This window comes from Lepidochelys olivacea (genome assembly GCF_965140295.1).
Source record: "Lepidochelys olivacea isolate rLepOli2 genome assembly, chromosome: 1".
NCBI lineage: Eukaryota > Metazoa > Chordata > Testudines > Cheloniidae > Lepidochelys > Lepidochelys olivacea.
Window position 1 is genome coordinate 336,638,680 of NC_140411.1, and position 18,745 is coordinate 336,657,424.

At 40.3% G+C, this 18,745-nt stretch overlaps 1 protein-coding gene across 4 annotated transcripts in view; it reads right to left on the reverse strand.

Moving 5' to 3' along the window:
• Positions 1-2,949: 2,949 nt before the first annotated feature.
• SEMA3D (semaphorin 3D) overlaps positions 2,950-18,745 on the reverse strand; it is a 191,550-nt gene continuing 175,754 nt past the window's right edge. For all 4 annotated transcript variants that reach the window (XM_084617315.1, XM_084617316.1, XM_084617317.1 and 1 more), the window contains one exon: positions 2,950-11,275. In XM_084617315.1, coding sequence (XP_084473441.1) covers positions 10,847-11,275 — 429 coding nt within the window. In that variant the 3' untranslated portion in view covers positions 2,950-10,846. The remainder of the gene's footprint in view (positions 11,276-18,745) is intronic.

Here is an 18,745-nt window from a genome sequence, read left to right on the forward strand (position 1 = left end):
GCTTCCACAAGACGGGTCACTGGTTTCATGGTTGAGTGGCAAGAAATGCCAAAATTCACACGTTCCATGACAATGGTGGCCACTGTGACAAAATCGTATCCCTACTCACGCTTAACTGAAGTAAATGGCTTGTTCATGGCAGTAAAGTTGAATACATAGGTGTTTGCAAGATTGGAGCCAACGATTGTTACCTTTAGTAAAATCTCAGCACACAATTAATCTGGGAATGCGTGAGCGAGGAAGAAAGGGGTTACAGGAAGGGGTGGGGAAGGAAAACCTTTGAAGCTGCACTGGCAACTATATTCCCTGACAGCTGAGGTATTTGTGGTTGTTTTTCTCACAAAACCCAGGTAGATGGTGGTAAAATTGGCCCCCACAATGCAGAGGCTGGCTGGTGTGCAGCGAATAATGGAGGAGACCACAGATTGAATAGTAAGGGGGAAAAACAAATAGGGAACAACTGACTCATTGACTATGCACTGTCCCTTCTGCGTGCTGAATTAGGCACGGCTCTGCAGATATAACAGTATGTAACCATGTAATTAAAGCTTTTATTGTAAGGAGCGTTAAGGTTGTAGAGGGAATCTTAATGTTGGCCCTGCCTGACTTTAAAGTGTTTAATTCCATTGGACTGTAACACTCTTTTAAAGATGCATGTCAACCTGTTCCAAAACATGCTTCGTTGTAATTATTTTTCCCCCCACAATTTTAAGAATGAACTCGGAGTCAGAAATGTGGATTTGATTCGTCAGTGTAGGAGAGCAAAGGAGGGAGCTTAAACTAGAATAATGCTAAATATAATTGAACTTGTTGAATACCCTCAGCCGGTTTTGAAAGGCATTGCTACGGTGTCACTGTATCACGCTCTGGTGAACGTGTTTTCGGGTCTCCCCTCTGTGCCCATCCACAGAGGATAGGAATAGTTACCGCTTGTAGTTGTAGACACTTGGTGCTTTAGCTCAAGCTGTAGCAGCCCATACTTTTAGCTCTGGTGGTCCCCCATTCAATCCTTTATGTGGTAACTAAGGTGATGTAACATCTTACCCTCTGTGGATCAGCACAGAAAAGGTCTTGAAACGCACACACTCACCAGTGGGCAACAACTGTACTGGGTTACAGGTTTCGGACTCCTCGTTGTTTGTCCTGGGTTAGGAACTCCACTTTCTGCCGCCATTTCCAGACAGTGCATTAGCTGCAAGCAATAACAATACAGAGAAAATGTGGCGATGGGGAGCCCCTGGGGGAACTGTTAGGATACAGATATTCAGGCATGTCTGTAAAGGCCTGTACTCTAAGAATTTAGGTGTATTCTTATCACTTGGCTAGTTATAGAGGTATAAAAGAAAGAATCAAAATCACTGTCTGCCGGTGTAAGGGCCTTCTCTTACTGTGACAGTCTGAGGCCCTGTTCTTAGGCTAAGGCCTTTGGCTAAACAGCAGAGGCAGCCATAACCTGGGAAGCGACTGGTCACTTCCGCACATTCCAAACTAGTCACATTGAAAGAAGGTGCTATTGGGCTGTTAGGAATACACTCCTGTCCTGATAATGTCTATCGCCTCCAGAGAAAGGGAAATGCCTAGAAGATGTAAAAGGAAACTTAGTTTTAGTTTCTTCCTGTCTGGCAAGAACTCACTTATCAATAGCTGGGGTGTGAAATCCTCACTTCTGTATTGTTTTGTCATTATAGTTCCCACTTTGCTATTGTTTATTTGTATGGTCTCTCTCTGGTTCTGTGATTGTTTCTGTCTGCTGTATAATTAATTTTGCTGGATGTAAACTAATTAAGGTGGTGGGATATAATTGGTTACATAATCATGTTACAATATGTTAGGATTGGTTAGTTAAATTTCAGTAGAATGATTGGTTAAGGTATAGCTAAGCAGAACTCAAGTTTTACTATATAGTCTGCAGTCATCAGGAAGTGAGTGGGTGGGAGGGGGGGAGGGGGAATTGGAATCATGTTTTGCTGAGGGAGGGGGAATGGGAACAGGTACACAGGTAAGGCTTTGTGGTGTCAGAGCTGGGAAGGAGGACACTAAGGAAGGAAACTGGAATCATGCTTACTGGAAGTTCACCCCAATAAACATCGAATTGTCTGCACCTTTGGACTTCGGGTATTGTTGTTCTCTGTTCACGCGAGAAGGACCAGGGAAGTAAGTGGGTGAAGGAATAAGCCCCCTAACAGCAACTAGCTGTTCTTTTTGCTCACTCTAAAATTGGATCAAATATATTACTTCATAGAAACCTAAATTACTACCAGTGTCAAGTAAACTTTGAATTTCTTGTCATTAACATTATAAATCTCATTGTGTGTGAATAGGCCCACAAGTTCTTCCAAACGGCCAGATTTCACCTCCTCCCTCCTTTTCTCTCTTGGAGTAGTGACGTATTTAGTCAGCAGCCCCACGGATTTCACAGAGACTAGACGTGGAGTAATGTACTACTCGCTGTGAGCAACAGCATGCAGAAAGTTTAGAAAGCTAATCCATTTCATAAATGCTGTCGTGTGAGCTTCAAAGAGCTCCTTGCTTGTATTATTAGTTCCTTAGGCCAGGTCCACACTACAGATGTCTGCCAGCATAACTACATTGGTCAGCGGTGAAAAGAGATGTGATCCCTGATCGACAGAGCTGTGCTGGCGGAAGACCCTAGTGTAGATGCAGCTGGCAAAGCTGTCCTTTTACTGCTATACCTTGTTTTGTTGAATAGGCATTTTCACTACACCAGTACAAAAATACAGACTTGTTGGAGTAGCTGCTGTTACACTAGGATTGATTTGCTGTTAATAGTATAAATGTATTCCTACACCAGTAAAGCACTCCTACGGCAAACATGGCCTATGTCTTCCCACTTCCATCTCACTTTGCAGTCTTTTTTTCTTTGGAAGCCCATATTGTACTATTTGGTATGATTAGGGGGAAAAAATAGACAGCAAAAGTTCTGTCAGAATTTGCTATTTATTATAATAAAACCAAAATATACATTTAACAGTTTCAGATACCTTTGGATTACAAGATTGGAATTCCTGTTAAAACAACAGGATTGCCAAGCTCAAAGCTAGTTAGTGACCATGTACGCTTTACTTATGATGTTACATAATTAGCTATATTGGCTGTAGTAGTGTTGTAGCCATGTCAGTCCCAGGATATTAAAGAGAGAAGGTGAGTGAGGTAGTATCTTTTACAGAACCAACTTTTGTGGGGGAAAGAGAAAAGCTTTCAGGTTTACCCGAATGAAGAGCTCTGTATAAGCTCAAAAGCTTGTCTCTTTCACCAACAGAAGTTGGTCCAGTAAAATATATTGCTTCACCCACTGTGTCTCTATATTTAGCCATGGTAATTTACAAATGGGCCCTTTCCACCAAAAATGGTTTTTTTTTTCCATATTACTCTATAAATAATGATACTATAAATGTGAAATGGACTCCTTCACAGAGTCAGTCTAAGAACCACTTAAGCCCTATAACATGGTTTTAAATGGTGCATAGTTCTTGTGCTGGACTACTGAAATAGTGTGAGTTTTGTCCTATGTGAAAATATTAGCCTTACTGACAGAATGTGAGGCATTAACCAAATTCCTTTTGGCCAGTCTGCTTGGCCATGACTTTTCTCTTGAGAGCACTTGGAGAGGTTTTGAGCAGTTTCCTTTCTTCCCAGCCAGACTTATGCTGAGATATTTGAAATTTTCTGTCATTAATTGTGGGGGAAAATGCACTTCATACAAGTGATGGAAAAGATTATAGATCAGTCTCTCTTGATTTGTATGTTTCATAGATTTCTGTACTTCTTATCCAGTAGTAATGTACTGTAGTTTTTACAATGTCAACATGTTGACTAGCAAACTTAAAATGACATTTTTACATTTACTTTACATAGAAATCTCTTCAATTTAAGTCATGAAGAAATCATAAGTAACAGAACTTAAGGAATCCTTTAGAGCAGGTTGATTTTTTTTTTAAAGTTGGGTGAGTTTTGGAAAATTTGAAAGCAATTTTCATGATGCCATTGTTCCCGGTATTTTCATTTTTCCTGAATTTTCTTGTATAATAATAATTCATTTTCAAACTAAAATTTTCAAAAAATGTTTTTTAAAAAATGCCTTGTGACTAAGGGCTTGTCTGCGTGGGGAAGTTTGTGTGGAGTAATAAGCTAGGGTGTGAATTTAAAATGCACTAGCTACCCGTGTGGATACCATTACGCTTTAAAGCACACAAAGGTGCTCTTAGTGCAGAGTAAGCATGTCCACACAGAGAGTTAATGTGAAGTATCTAGTGTGTACGAGTTGCTCCACACCAGCTACTCTGGGCTTTTTTCCTCATGTAAATAAGCCCGAAAATGACCATGCAATCTTCCCTCCCTGCACAAATATACATTTTGAAAAGCAACAAGCAGGCAATTATTTTCTTTACAAATTTCTGTTGATTTTTTTTTGACAAAATAGAAAACTTCAAAAATATGAAAACTTTTTCCAAAAATATTCCATTTTTGGAAAATGGCCACATTTTGATAAAGTATTTTTTTCCTTTTAAAATTTGACCATTTCTAGCTATCAGAGTTTTGGAACTTTCGATAACAAATTATATAACTTTAGGTGGTGCTTTGATGTATAGTAAATGCAAGTTTTGTAAACTGATCCTGGCTTTCAGCCTATAGGCAGATATATGGTACTGTCCTATGAAATGCTAAGTGCTTTCAAAACTCATTAAAGTTGTGAAGCCCACAAGGCTCTGCCCGGAGCAGCCATGACACACCTTAGCAGACAAGTTATCTGCCTAAGCCTTCTGTTCCAGTCACTATTACCACGTATGTTGAATCTTCAGAAAATGGCTGGTCTTGGACATGGTTCCATTTAACAGCAGGAATAGCAAGAACAAAATGAAAGAACACAAAAAGCAGCCAAAGGCACTTATATATAACAAGAGTAATGGAGCAGAATATAAAACACCACCAAAATCGAGACATGTCTGCATCCATTAAAAATATCATGACTGCCTATGAGTGGACAGATGACTTTCTTGGCACAGACTATATGAAACCATTAACTAGCGGTCTATAGCAGTAATAAAAGTCACCTGGAAACGTTTTTCTTGTTCTTACATCACCCAGAAAGGTTTTTGTTTTAAAGCACAATAGACATTGATTTTAAACTGGGGAATTGTACACAATAACAATACAATAAAGAGGGAAAAGACCAACTTTAAACAAGAGTTTCAAAATCTCATTATTGAGGCAAATTTCACCTTCCGATCTGTGATTTGTCTTTCCAGATCTGGTTTACATCTGTCAGCCACTGAATAGTTTTGTGTCAAAACATTAGGAAAGTTTGTGGTAGACACTAATCTATACAAACACAAGTGCTTAAGAGAAAACATTGTCTGAGATGAGAATATGTTAAGGGGCCTTCTAGTATGTTTAACTTTATACACCAAGCAATGAGCCAAATCCTGAAATCTTCACTGATTTTCCTAGTTTTTTCTTAATGTCAGCAAGAGTTTGCCTGAGTGAGGACTGAGTGAAAACCAAGGAAGGATTTGGCCCGATAACTTGAGACAACAGACTTGGATTGTGGGTTATAAAAACAAACCTGATCAATTAAGAGCCCAATCCTGCGTCTGTTGAAGTTTGTAGCAATACTGTTGTCCCAGTATTATAATTTATTTAAATATTCAGCACTGTCAAAATGTATGCCTGGCTTGGACACTTTTAGGTTTATCATCATTAAAATACTATATGGAAGTAAAAAACCCAAGATTTTTCACAACCTTAAAATTCTTTCATGAGCTGTTCTTTTATCCTTCCTTTTCCTGCCTATAATGAATTTATTTTATAAACCTGAAAAGATAGATTACAATTACAAAGGATTTCACATATCAGCTAATCACAGAAGCCTAATTCTGAGTAATATTTGTGACACTAAGGTAAAATATAATAAGGGACCACTTAAATTTTCATAAATTGTAACAGAATATATTGGAGAGACATGTGGACTTGATTTTCCTGTTATGCAGGTGTAATTCCACTGCCTTCCATGCAGTTAACTCCTGATTCTCCTCTGTATAATGAATCTCTACATAGTTATCTACACTCTAGGCTGCATCTTGGAATAACTTGCTATAATTATTTTGGTTAGGTTCAGATCTATATTCTACTGAAGCCAATGGGACTTTGGTCACTGACATCAATGGCTGAGCTGGCTCTGTAAGTATTTTTAACTCATACTAATCAGTTGCAACAACCTTGTGTTACACATAAAATAAAATGCATCCAATTACTTATGTAGGTCCCTACAAAACAGTCATACACATGACAGCAGTTTAGTAGGAAAATCATGTTCCAATAACCATGTATTAATTTTCGATAAGGGATTTGTAAATGGTAGGTGCATATCAAGACTTACATAGATTTGATTAAAATTTCAGAGCATTTTAGACTACGGCCCAATTCTGATCTCATATGAATGTAAACCAAGAGTAATTCCATTAAGTTTAATTCTGTACATCAGTATGATTGAGATAGGAATCAGGGTCCAATGTCTAGTTGAGGACTGGCAAAATCAAGGATCTTGGCTCCTCAGTATATGTGTAAATGTAACTGCTTGCACAGAAAACTGTGTCTGTGATATGAATACATTTTCACACATGTCCCTAGAATGTTTACCAGCAAAGGAAACAATTTATCAGAAGAAGAGTTAAACGCTTTATTCCTTTGTCCGCTAATCCCACTGCCAGTTTTGTTTTAACTGACTTCTGGACTACTACTGTATTTAGGGACCTGTTGGATCTTAAAGCTGGCATCAGTTTTTAGAATTCTAACAACTACAATACAAGCTGCACTGGATGTTCTGACAGCCTGTTTGAAATGGATGCAACTCAGACAAACACCAGTTATCTTCTGAAGTGGGGGGAGAAGGAATTATTTTATTTTATTTTGTTGAGGTAGGGGAAGAGCATTTATTACTGATTGAACCAAAGTAATTTTTTTAAAGTCTGCACTGGGGTGATCTGTTTAGAACCTTCAGTTATTAATGTGGAGGTAACTTTTTCCATGCTTAACCTAAACTTTGGGTATCATTACAGACGCTCCCCGGGTTACACAAGACCCGATTTACACAAATTCATACTTACGGAAGAGATTCCGTGAGCTAGAAATAGGAGGGGGTTTTTTTTGCATAACATTTGGGTAAACGTTTCCGACTTATGCAAAAGTCAAGTTATGCAAAGTTTTCTGGAACGGAATGATTGTGTAAGTCGGGGAGTGTCTGTACTTTTATTGAGCACTTTAAGGAGGGTGGGTTCAGTTTCAGTTTCCTGTTGTGGCTCATTATACAGCCCAGCAGCACAATGGACCCTCAAGTCCCCATTTTGAAATTTAAGTAGACCCAGGTTTGTGCCTTTAAATTATATATTTAGGAAGGGAATCCTTTCTTGTCTAGCTCTTGTTGCTACAATTCCCTGGGTTAGCTCATTCTGTTCTCCTTGAGACTGTTTTGGTGATTGTACATTACAGAAGGATCCACTACTGTTACTCCTGACCTTGGTTATTGACTCAATATCAAACAACTGTCTAAAGAAATCCCTTCTTATCCTTCCTCAGTGTTCCCTGGACTATCTATCTAATTTACTGGTCTCCAGGGCCCCTTGGAATCATGACCAGCGTATCATCTACTATGAGAAGCAGTGTGCTAGCTCAGAGTACATCACTTATAAAATGTATTGAACCACAGATTTTTATCTGCACAATATTATTAAATATCCCTCCCCGGGGTGGTATGAATCCAATATGGCACAACGACTTGGAGGATACTGAATTTATTTCCCCAGGATAGAAATGGCCTCATTCCTCACTTGGGGCTTCACTCTGCTACTTCACACAGGAGAGTTGAGGTCAGTCCTCTGAGAGGAATCCTCTTGCAAGAATACTTAAAATACAACAAAACCCCTTGAATTTAAGAGTAGTAACATTTTAATTCAATCTTTTATGCTCGCAGTCCCAGTGGTGCAGCCCTTAGGCCCTCAAGACTCCTGTTGAAGTTGATGGGGAGTTTTGTGTGAGGATTGTAGCGCTAGGCTCTGCAAAGCTATTTAAACCTAAAGGAAATCAATTGTGTTCAGCTCTTAAGGAAGATGGAAAAAAGTACCAACCAAACAACAAACAGCTCATTTAGGGCCAAATCCTGCTCACCTTATCTCATTGAGTAGGGCCACTGAAGTGAGTCCATGGTTCTACTTTTATGAATAAGGTAAGTAGGGTTTGTGCTGTAATTAATAATTACACTACTCAGTCCAGTCCTGCTCCCATTGACTTCAGTGGGAGCAGGAGCAGGCCCCTTGTCAGTATATGTAAGCACAGGCCCAAGATGGATTATTTGATGGTAGCACCTTAGCTTAATCATGGCATGGCACCACTCATTCCCAGAAGGACCAACTCTGAGAGATGGTACTTTCTGGACTGATAAAATACAACACGGAATACATCGGTGGGTTCTGTATGGTGACTGCAGTCATTCTTAGGCAAAATTTTTTTAAAGTGATTCAAGATTTTGTGTGTCTCATTTTTGGGTTTCCAACTTAAGATTCCTTAAATGGGCCTCATATTTACAGGATAACACCCCATATGGAGTCTCAAATTGGGCAAGAAACATCAGGGCAGTCAAAATCACTAGTCACTTTTGAAAATCTTGACGTAAGATCCTATTGCTGTACAAGCTGATTTCTGAGCATAATGCTTACTATTGTGAAAAGTTCTACGGACATTAATAGACTACTCAGAGTAATAAAGATTAACCTTACTAATAAGAGCCCAGGACATCAGTCTCTTTGATTAAAGGTCCTGTACAATGAAACTCCCCTCTCATCTTTTATAATATTTAACACTTGCAGAGTACACTATCAAAGTACTGAGCACAAACTACCTAATACCTTCTAATTAACTAATGTATCTCTTAATGAAAAAACAAAGAATATAAACCCCGTCTTTATACAATACATGCACATTCAGTTTTAGTTTTTTTACAATGAACTTGAGTCAGCTGAGGTTCCTTTCTCCGATCTGAAAAACACACCACCATATTTGTATCATTTATCAGAAAGAAAATGTACAATGACACAGATTGTATGGACACAATTATTGATCTGGGACTGAAAGCACACACACACTAGGTAGCAGATAGGGATAATCTCCAGCATTCAGAGCCAAAGTTCTTGGTTCCTTAATGAATTGCACATGAATTACATGGGTTTTCCACAGACTTTGCTATCCAGACATGTAGAATGCATGAGAAACAAGTAAAGTCTGTCGGTTTAGTATCCATCAAAGCTTCCTTCCATGTGAGGACGTCGCTAATTTGTCATTTCACACTCAAAGAGGCGTGAAAGGCAAAAAGGGGGAGGTTTGGTAGAGTGGGGGAGAGGGGCTGCAAAGCATGAGAAGAGGCAATAGGCCTGATTTTGATCTTGCTTACACTAGCGTAAATTGGAAGAAAGTCCAATGAAGCCAATGGAGTTATACTGGTGTAAATCAGATCTGAAGGAAGCACAGTGTCTCTTGCTCATACAAGAAGATTTATCTTATTAAAGAGCAGAAAGTAAAACTAGGAACAATTTACAAATGATGCTATTGTAAATCACAAAGCTGCTCCTCTCTAATTTGTACTTCAGTTAATTTACACATGGGCTTTTTTTGTTTTTATTTAATTATAATAAAAAAGTATTAATTCCAACACCACAATACCTTGTTTGAAATACACAAGACCTTTTATAAAACAAATACACAAGTCTGAGGAATGTCTGCTCTTTCCCCATTGTTATACCTGGTGTAAGAGCACTGTCAGTTTCTGTCTGTCACTAAATATGTTTCCCTCATTGTCTTTTGTCATCAAGTTCGGGAGGGTTTTTGTGCGTGTGTTCACCTCTCCTCTTTTTTCCACAACAAACTAACCATACTCCAGAAAATGAAGCCAGTTGGGGGTTAGAGTTGTAGAGGTGAGTGGAGACATTCAGGGTAAAATCTTCAGCAAGACAATAGAGGTGAAGGCAGAAATCTCATTATTTGTTAATAGGGTTTGTGCATGTACCTCCCACATGCTTCTTACGAAATTTACTCTCGAGTATCTTGCTGGCAGTTTCAATTTGAGTCAACAGTTCATTTCAGCAGATGGACTGCAAACTAGAGGCTGCTTATGCCCTAATGAATAAAGTTCTACATTTCCTCCTCTTAAGATGTGATTACATTTTTAAAGGGGAAAACGAGTGTTACTTCTAAGCTGATATTTAATTTGATTTTTTGCTTTGCTTCTCTGCGTTAGCAAATGCCACCCATGTACCTAAATATATGCCCAATGGGTAATTTAGTATAGTTTTGCAGATCTGTCATGAAATGGCCTGTATCTATATGGCACCTCCCATCCTTACAAGACCCCCCAGCACTTTTACAAATACATCCACCTACCCCTGAACTGCAGCCAACTCTCGGGTGGAATGTAGCAGTCCATTAATAATACACTGTAACATAGACTTTAAATCTCATACAAAAATTATGCCAGGGAAGCCATGGAACACCCCCATGACATATGTCACGAATCAGCTTCTCACTAAGTGTTAGCTATAAAATCTGAATTTTTCGGGGAAAAAACAGATTTGGAATTATTGCCTTGAGTGCGGTGCTCAAATAAGGAATTTGTCATTTGCTATCGTATTCCAGTATTCCAGTGCAGTCCTGTACAGACCAATAATGACTGTGCATTATCTAATCTCAGTGAGAAGCAACATTAATTAATAGGAAGGATGCACAAAACAGAATACAGTATTTTTGCATGTTAAATGTCCTTTCTTTAAATAGAATATAAAAGCTATGTAGATGTTGGCCTGGCATCTGGGCTGCTGACAGGTTCATGGTGCCTTCGATTTCGCTTTTTCTTCATCTCCTGCATGTGCTTCCATTTTGCCCCACCTTTGTTCCGCTGCCGCCGCTTCTCCCGGTGCCACATCTGTTCACACCACTCCTCCAGGCTGAAGCTGGGGCTGCTGACAAGTTGAATGTAATCCTTGTATCTCAGCCGTGACTCAGTAAGCAAATCTCTCCCTCGTCCCTCTTCATCCTCCGTTTTCTGAGTGCTTTCCATGTGCCCATTCTCTATGACGTTCAAATTTAACTTCACGATGGTGTGAACGAACGTGTGCTCCTGTGCTTTGCAGTAATACGCCCCTGTGTCCTTTCTCTGCAGGCTGCGGATCAGCAGTCCGTATTCCGTTTTGATGATCCTCTCATCAGCCTTCAGCTGTGAGGTTGGACAAAGCAGAAAACAATGCATTAAAAGCACAGGAAAAATAAAATTTGAGTACGTGTTAGGTGGGGAGTAGAGGAGACAGAGGGGATGATTGGCTCAGGGACTGACCATGAGAAATGCAGCCTTTTACCTCTAGGTCACTGGCACATAAGTACCTTAGATAAAGAGATACGTATGGAACCATTTGAATTTCAGAGTTCTACTCTTCAATTGATAACTGTAATCTCATCAGCATGCATTAGTTAAATGTACATACAGTCTGAGAGGATAGAGTCACCAAGAAATAATACAATTAAACAGACCAAAACAACGGCAAGGTAGCTGACTTTCTCGAAGCAAGAGTTGGATAGTTAGCTGGACAAATCCCATTAGATTGCAAGCTGTTTGGGGCAGGGCTTATCATTTTATTCTGTTTGTAGAACACATAGCACAATGGGGTCCTGGTCCATGACTGGGGTGCCTAGCCATGACCGCAATACATATAATAAATCAATAGTAATAACTATTAAGACAATGAATCTGCTTCTGATCTGACACTGGGTTTACAACAGTGTAAACTCTCTTAACTTCAGTGTGGTTACTCTTCATTTACACCATTGTCAGTGAGATCAGAAAAACGTCAATGCTAAACCTCAGGGAGCTAAAACCCAATGCAATTCTTTTATCATGTAGGGTTTACAATCCGTGAATGAGAAAACCTGGAAAAAAACAGAGATTTAAAGCTAAGGCTGAATTTCTGTGCATTATGTACCCTATTCACTGCAACATTTGTGGAATTGTACTTGAGATTGTGAAGGCTGTGGAAATACTTGCTATATCTAGCACAATAGGACATGTTAGCCACTGGTGTGCTGGCTCAATGCAATTGGTACCTGAGGCAAACATAGCCATCCATGCTGCCAGCTACTTTGCAAATCTGGTAACCTACAAGTGATTTACAAAATTAATTAAGCCTCACAACCCCTCTCTGAGGCACTGATATGTTAGGACCCTTGCAGATGGAGAAACATGGATGCTAAGTGATTTGCCCAAGGCCACACAAAGACTCAGTGGCAGAATTGTGAGTAGAGCCCTGACTCCCAGTCCCTTGTTCTAATTCCATACCCCAGGGTACGTTCCCTCTGAAGCACGGATGTTGGGAAAGGCAGCTGGTACTTCACAGAGTGCGCAGTGTTCTGCTGCCGCACAGAGGCTGCAGGGGAGCACAACAGCGAAGGGATTGTAGTTCAGCTTGATTAGCCCACAATGCAGCATGCACATTGAATGCATCTTCAGCGCCACTAGGGTATTGTTATAATATGCAAGGACCCTGTTTAATTCACTATTGTGCTAAGTGCCTCACTGGAAAAAAAGAAAAAGAAGAAAGAAATCTGGAAAATGTCCCAGACTACACATCTGCCCTTCCAGCATATTTCAGAGGAAGATGATCAGGGAAGCATAAAGATGAGTAAATTAACTGTATTCACAGTGGGTAGACTACACACTGTTTTTATGTGAACAATCTGTATGCAATTCTTCATCCCTAAATAATATATAAGTCCTGCTTCTGCTAGCCTGGCTTGCTACCATGCTAGCTGAGCCACTCTTCAGCCAGAGATGTGCAGCTGTCTGTGTGCCACTTGATGACCCGCTCAGAGAGCACACGTCAGCTACTAGAAAGGCAGGGTGGTCTACTGAACAGAGCTCGGCTCAGCTGGGGCTTACTGGTGGGTTCTGTTTGGTTCCGTCATGGCCACACAACATGGCCTGAGGAAAGGCAGCTCTGGGCTTCAGTTTCCTCGTTCAGAAATTGGCGACAATAATACTTACTGAGTCACAAGGGGGAAGTCGGGCTTATTTAATAAGTGTCTGGCAAGTGCTTTGTGATCTTTTGATACCAGGCACGATACAACCCCAAAGTTTGTCTGAATTAAACTAAATTGGTCATGCTCAAAATACAAGCACATTTACAGCAGCTAAGGGTCCTGCAATAGCGGGGAGATGGACTAGGTAACGTAATAAGTCTTTTCTTTCATAGATTCATAGATTCATAGATATTTAGGCCAGAAGGGACCATTATGATCATCTAGTCTGACCTCCTGCACAATGCAGGCCACAGAATTTCACCCACCACTCCTAAAAAAGACCTCACACCTATATCTGTGCTATTGAAGTCCTCAAATTGTAGTTTGAAGACCTCAAGGAGCAGAGAATCCTCCAGCAAGTGACCCGTGCCCCATGCTACAGAGGAAGGCGAAAAACCTCCAGGGCCTTCCAATCTGCCCTGGAGGAAAATTCCTTCCCGACCCCAAATATGGCGATCAGCTAAACCCTGAGCATATGGGCAAGATTCATCAGCCAGATACTACAGAAAATTCTTTCCCGGGTAACTTGGATCTTACCCCATCTAAAAACCCAACACAGGCCATTGGGCCTATTTACCATGAATATTTAATTACCAAAACCATGTTATCCCATCATACCATCTCCTCCATAAACTTATCGAGTTTAATCTTAAAGCAAGATAGATCTTTTGCCCCCACTACTTCCCTCGGAAGGCTATTCCAAAACTTCACTCCTCTGATGGTTAGAAACCTTCGTCTAATTTCTAATCTAAATTTCCTAGTGGCCAGTTTATATCCATTTGTTTCTTTCACCAGATTCTATCACATAGGGTAGTGTTTCCCAAACTTTTCAGGATGGCATCCCCTTATTTGAAGTAAAAAAATTTTGCAACCCCCTTGCATTTATTGTAAAGTAACAATAACAATGTATCAATGATAACAACGATACGCCTATATAATTTATTTGTGTGTGTGTGTTGCGCTGTTGAGAGACAATACTTGACCCTGAAGAGTAAGGCTGGGTAGGCAGTGGTGGAGAGAGATTTTCTTTGATTTAGATTATAATAACATTTCCATTGCCTCGCAAACATCCCCCATCTCCCCAGTTGCCTTTCATGATCCACCCTTTCTTCCCCTGTAAGGATTGCGACCCACCAATTAAGAAACATTGACATGGACAACTTCTGGATGTCTGAGGAAGACAGAGAAATATAGAGTGGGATTTTCAAAACTGCTCAGCATTGGCCTTTACTCTGTTGCCATTAGAACCCGTATGGATTTCAACAGGAGCAGAGTTAGACCGAGTTAGATTTCTTGAAAATTTCACCTAGACATGGCATTGTATTTTGTCAATTGATACCACAACATTTAGTATCCTGCAAAAGTAGAATACAAAAGAGATATTTTAAGTTTTTGAAAAGGCCTATTTTGAAGATAAGGGTTCCCTCACTTTTGCTATTATTATTTCTAAGGCCACCTAAAGATATATTATTAGGTGTCTTCCAAAACAGAAAGCCTTCTCCAAGATGCTTAGAAGCCAAGATTATGCATTTAATCAGCATGGGCATGGCAGTATGAGGAAAGGTTTTTATAAATTATTCTGGGAAAACATGTTCTAATCTGGTTAATTTTGTGTAGGCATTATGAAAAAGGTGGATCTTAAAAAGGGGCTTGAATGAGTTGAGGGTGGTGACTTTTCATAGCAGCTCAAGCAGGTCATGCCAGGAGTACAGACTGGTGTGCAAGAAAGTGCAAAGAGGGCTGTGGGTAAAGTTGATGAGCAGGGCGAAAAGGCTGGTGATGCTGGTGGAGCAGAAATGACGCAATAAGAGACAAGAGGCTCAAACCACTGCTGAGCCCAAGTAAGGGAGTTTCAAAGAGGCATCCTGTGGCTCCCTGACACCATAGTTTAGAGCAGATTAAGGGCTGTTCTACACTATGTCCCAGCTGCAATGTCCTCCAAAGAGCTGTTTGCAGCTGGGAACTGCCAGGGCACAGCTTGCTCTGGCCACATCTCTGATTCTGGAGGCAGAGGGCTGGCTACATTGGTTTAGGGTGACCAGACATCCTGATATTATCGGGACCACCCTGATATTAGGGGCTTTGTCTTGTATATGCAACTATACCTCCCTGCAAAAAACTATACCTTCCTGTCTTGATTTTTCACACTTGCTATATGGTCACTCTATATCGGCTACACGTCAGACCTCCTACGGTAAGGAAATCTGCAGCCGGCTGTTTAAGCTGGCTGTACACTGGTTCAAAGACACCACAGTGGGGCTCAGCCTATTGTCAGGTAAAACGAAGGACAGAGCTATGGAGGATCTTGAAGAATCTAGAATTAGAAAAGAGCTGTTGGGTCACTTAGTCCATCTCCGTACGAATTATTACCATGCATAATTTGTAATACAGTAGCCTTCATGTGCAGTTTGACACTAGGATGGAGCTTCTCAGATGGAGCTAGGCTGTTCTCGGTGGTGGCAGATGACAGAACAAGGAGCAGTGGTCTCAAGTTGCAGTGTGGGAGGTCTACGCTGGATATCAGGAAACACTATTTCACTAGGAGGGTGGTGAAGCACTGGCATGCGTTACCTAGGGAGGTGGTGGAATCTTCATCCTTAGAGGTTTTTAAGGCCTGGCTTGACAAAGCTCTGGCTGGGATGATTTAGTTGGTGTTGGTCCTGCTTTGAGTTCTGTTCACAGTACAGTATAGTTATAAATGTGCTAAATGTTGAGGTTCCCATCACTCTCCTTGGGAGCCCACACCACGGGCTAACCAACGCTAAGGTGGTTGTGTCTCTTAATCCTAATCCATCTCTACTTTCATTTTTAATGAATAAGATTCTTATTCAAGATCCCATTTACATCTTGGTTATTGATTTATGGAAACTGTCACCCCCTCCTTTTCTGTGGCTTTATTGTTAATTCCTTTCTTATTCTCTGACAGGATGAAATTATGGCTCTGATTTCACACATATTGAGCCACATTTCATAATTGCTTTCCCTTCCACTTCTTTTTTTTTGTATCCTGTTTATGTTGTTTTACCCATAGGTTCAGAACTCTTCCTGTCTTTCCTCTCTACTTTTTCCCCCACAGGACTCTGGAGTTTCATAAACACCTGGCATTTCATTACTTGGTAGTAGATCTTTAACCTTTCACTTGAATACTTAATTTGTTCTTTAGTTTCTGACCTGCAGATGTAAAACATGTTTTATTAAATTTTGAGTATAGTGCCAAGCCTGGTTACGTACGAGATATCATTTTATTTCTGTCATATGTGGTTTCATTATTTTAAAGTGTATCATAACCAATAATTCTGCGGGAGCTATAACGAGTTTTTTAGCAATTCAGAAGACCAGAGATCCCAGTTCAATAATGTGATTAACTTTAAGCAGGTATTTTAAGATGAACATATGATTAAGTGTTTTGTTGAATCAGGGCCAAAATTGTGAGCCACAGAAATTAAGCAGTTGATTATCAACATTCGTCCACTTAGGTCTTCTGGTGTCATGCTTGATTCAGCTTGCAAATAGGTTGCAGTGTGCATGCTATATCTTCTCAATGACAAGGAAGCAGAGTTTAACAGCATTCTGTGTGTTCTTTCAGCAACTTTTAAATAGTTTTTTTATCATTGATATAAAATATTAAATAAAATGTGCAGAGCACAGATTCAGAAAATGCCCGGCAAGGGAATAAGAGGCTCATTTACATTATTTGCTTGATTTTTACAGCATGAATTTGGCAATGGGGGGAAACACAGATTGCCATAAGGATGGCAAATCTTGAAACGGTAAGATAGTAAAGAGCTAAGGATTCAAAAGTGGCATGGCATCAGGTTAGGTCAACGTTTTTTGTCCTTTGTTAATGGTGTGTTTAGATGGCTCCCTCATTACAACTAATTCCATGTCAACTTTTTCACAGATGAAACATTGCACCTGTCTATGAGAAGATAGTGGCTTCAAAACCTGCCTTCCCTCATTAATCAACATGTGAAAAAGCACTAGCGGTGAAGCTGAGCTAACCGTGGGTTAGATTACTCCTGGGGGAATTCTGCACCACTGCACAATGTAGAATTTTGCAGAAATTAATGTTTTGCATGCAGAATTTCCTTTCCCCCCCGAACAGAAATGGGCTGCAGAACTGCTGGCCACCACTAGGGGCCACTGGACGTGGCAGAGCCCAGCTCACAACTAGAAGATACTGCGGGGGGAAGAGGAGCTGGTGCAGTTCCCAGCGTGCCCTGAAGGAAGGAGATAGTGTGCAGGAAATTCCATGCCAAGGGGGTATGAGTGTCTAGGCTGGGGGTGGCCATGGCTGGGCTCTGTGGCGGAGGGGGTGTGAGTGTCTGAGTCAGAGGGGGGCCCTGCAGCTGGGCTCTGGGGGAAGGGGTGTGAGTGTCTGGGCCCTGAAAGGCCCCACGGCTGGGCTCCAGGGAAGGAGGGGGTGTGAGTGTCTGACCCCCTGGCTGGGCTCTGCGGGGGGAGGGGGCAGAGAAGCAGGAACTCATCTGTAGTAGGGGTTTCTTTAACTTTCTATTCCTGGGGGAATTTTTGTGTGCGTCTGTATTGTCACAGACATACTTGCTGCCAGGTATTTTGAAATAAATGATTAAATAATTGAAAGTGGCATGATTATATAGTGTTATTTTGACAAATAGAATTTGCAGAATTTTAAAATATTGTGCACAGCATTTTTAATTGTTTGGCATAGAATTGCCCCAGTAGTATTAGATGCAACCGCTGAACAAAGAAAGGGTGGAAGAAACAAAAATAAGGAGCGTTTACTGAGAATTCTCCTTGATCTTCATTATCAGTGGCCTGTATCATCATTCCACTGAGAAAGTGGATCTTTTTTATTATGTGCCATGATGCTACTGTTACACTGGAGAAAATAATAATTGAATTCAAACACCGCTGTAGAGAGAATTATTTTTTTACAATTTTTTTTTAAATTTGTACTTAATAAAAAATCTAATGGAAAAATCACAAATGTGTTGGGGACATAACAGAGAGACAAGGTGGGTGAAATTTTATCTTTTATTGGAACAACTTCTGATAGTGAGAGAGACAAGATTTTGAGCTTACACAGAGCTCTTCTTCAGGTTTTGGGGTCATAATGTCATTATGTATGGAGAGACATCAGTCACACCATAGTTAAGGTTGAAGTTAACTTCCCATTAGAAGGATAATTTTTAAACTCTCACCCTACACTTACCCAAAGCAAATCAATCTCCCTGAAAATCCACAGGGATATATCTCAGCTCAGGATACAATTTATTTTTTTTGTAATTGTGGAAAAAAAATAATGGTCTGATTTAAGGACCTCATAGAATTAAAAAACAAACAAACAACCCACCATCACCACCCAGTTGGTTAAAGTAAAGTAAAAGAGTGAAAGAATCATTGATCAACAAACTGAAACAGTTAAAACCTTTAAAGAGTAAGTTGACACTGCTGTCGACACCAGGGGATTTCCCTAAGAAAGCACATCACACCACCAACTTATGATAAAAAGCAGATCAGCTGCATCTTCAATAAAATTCTACAACAAATTAATCAATAACTACCTAACATTACATTCCATCCCTGCTGGGCAATGTGTATTTCAGTCCAGGGTTCCCACTAGTCACCATTCAAT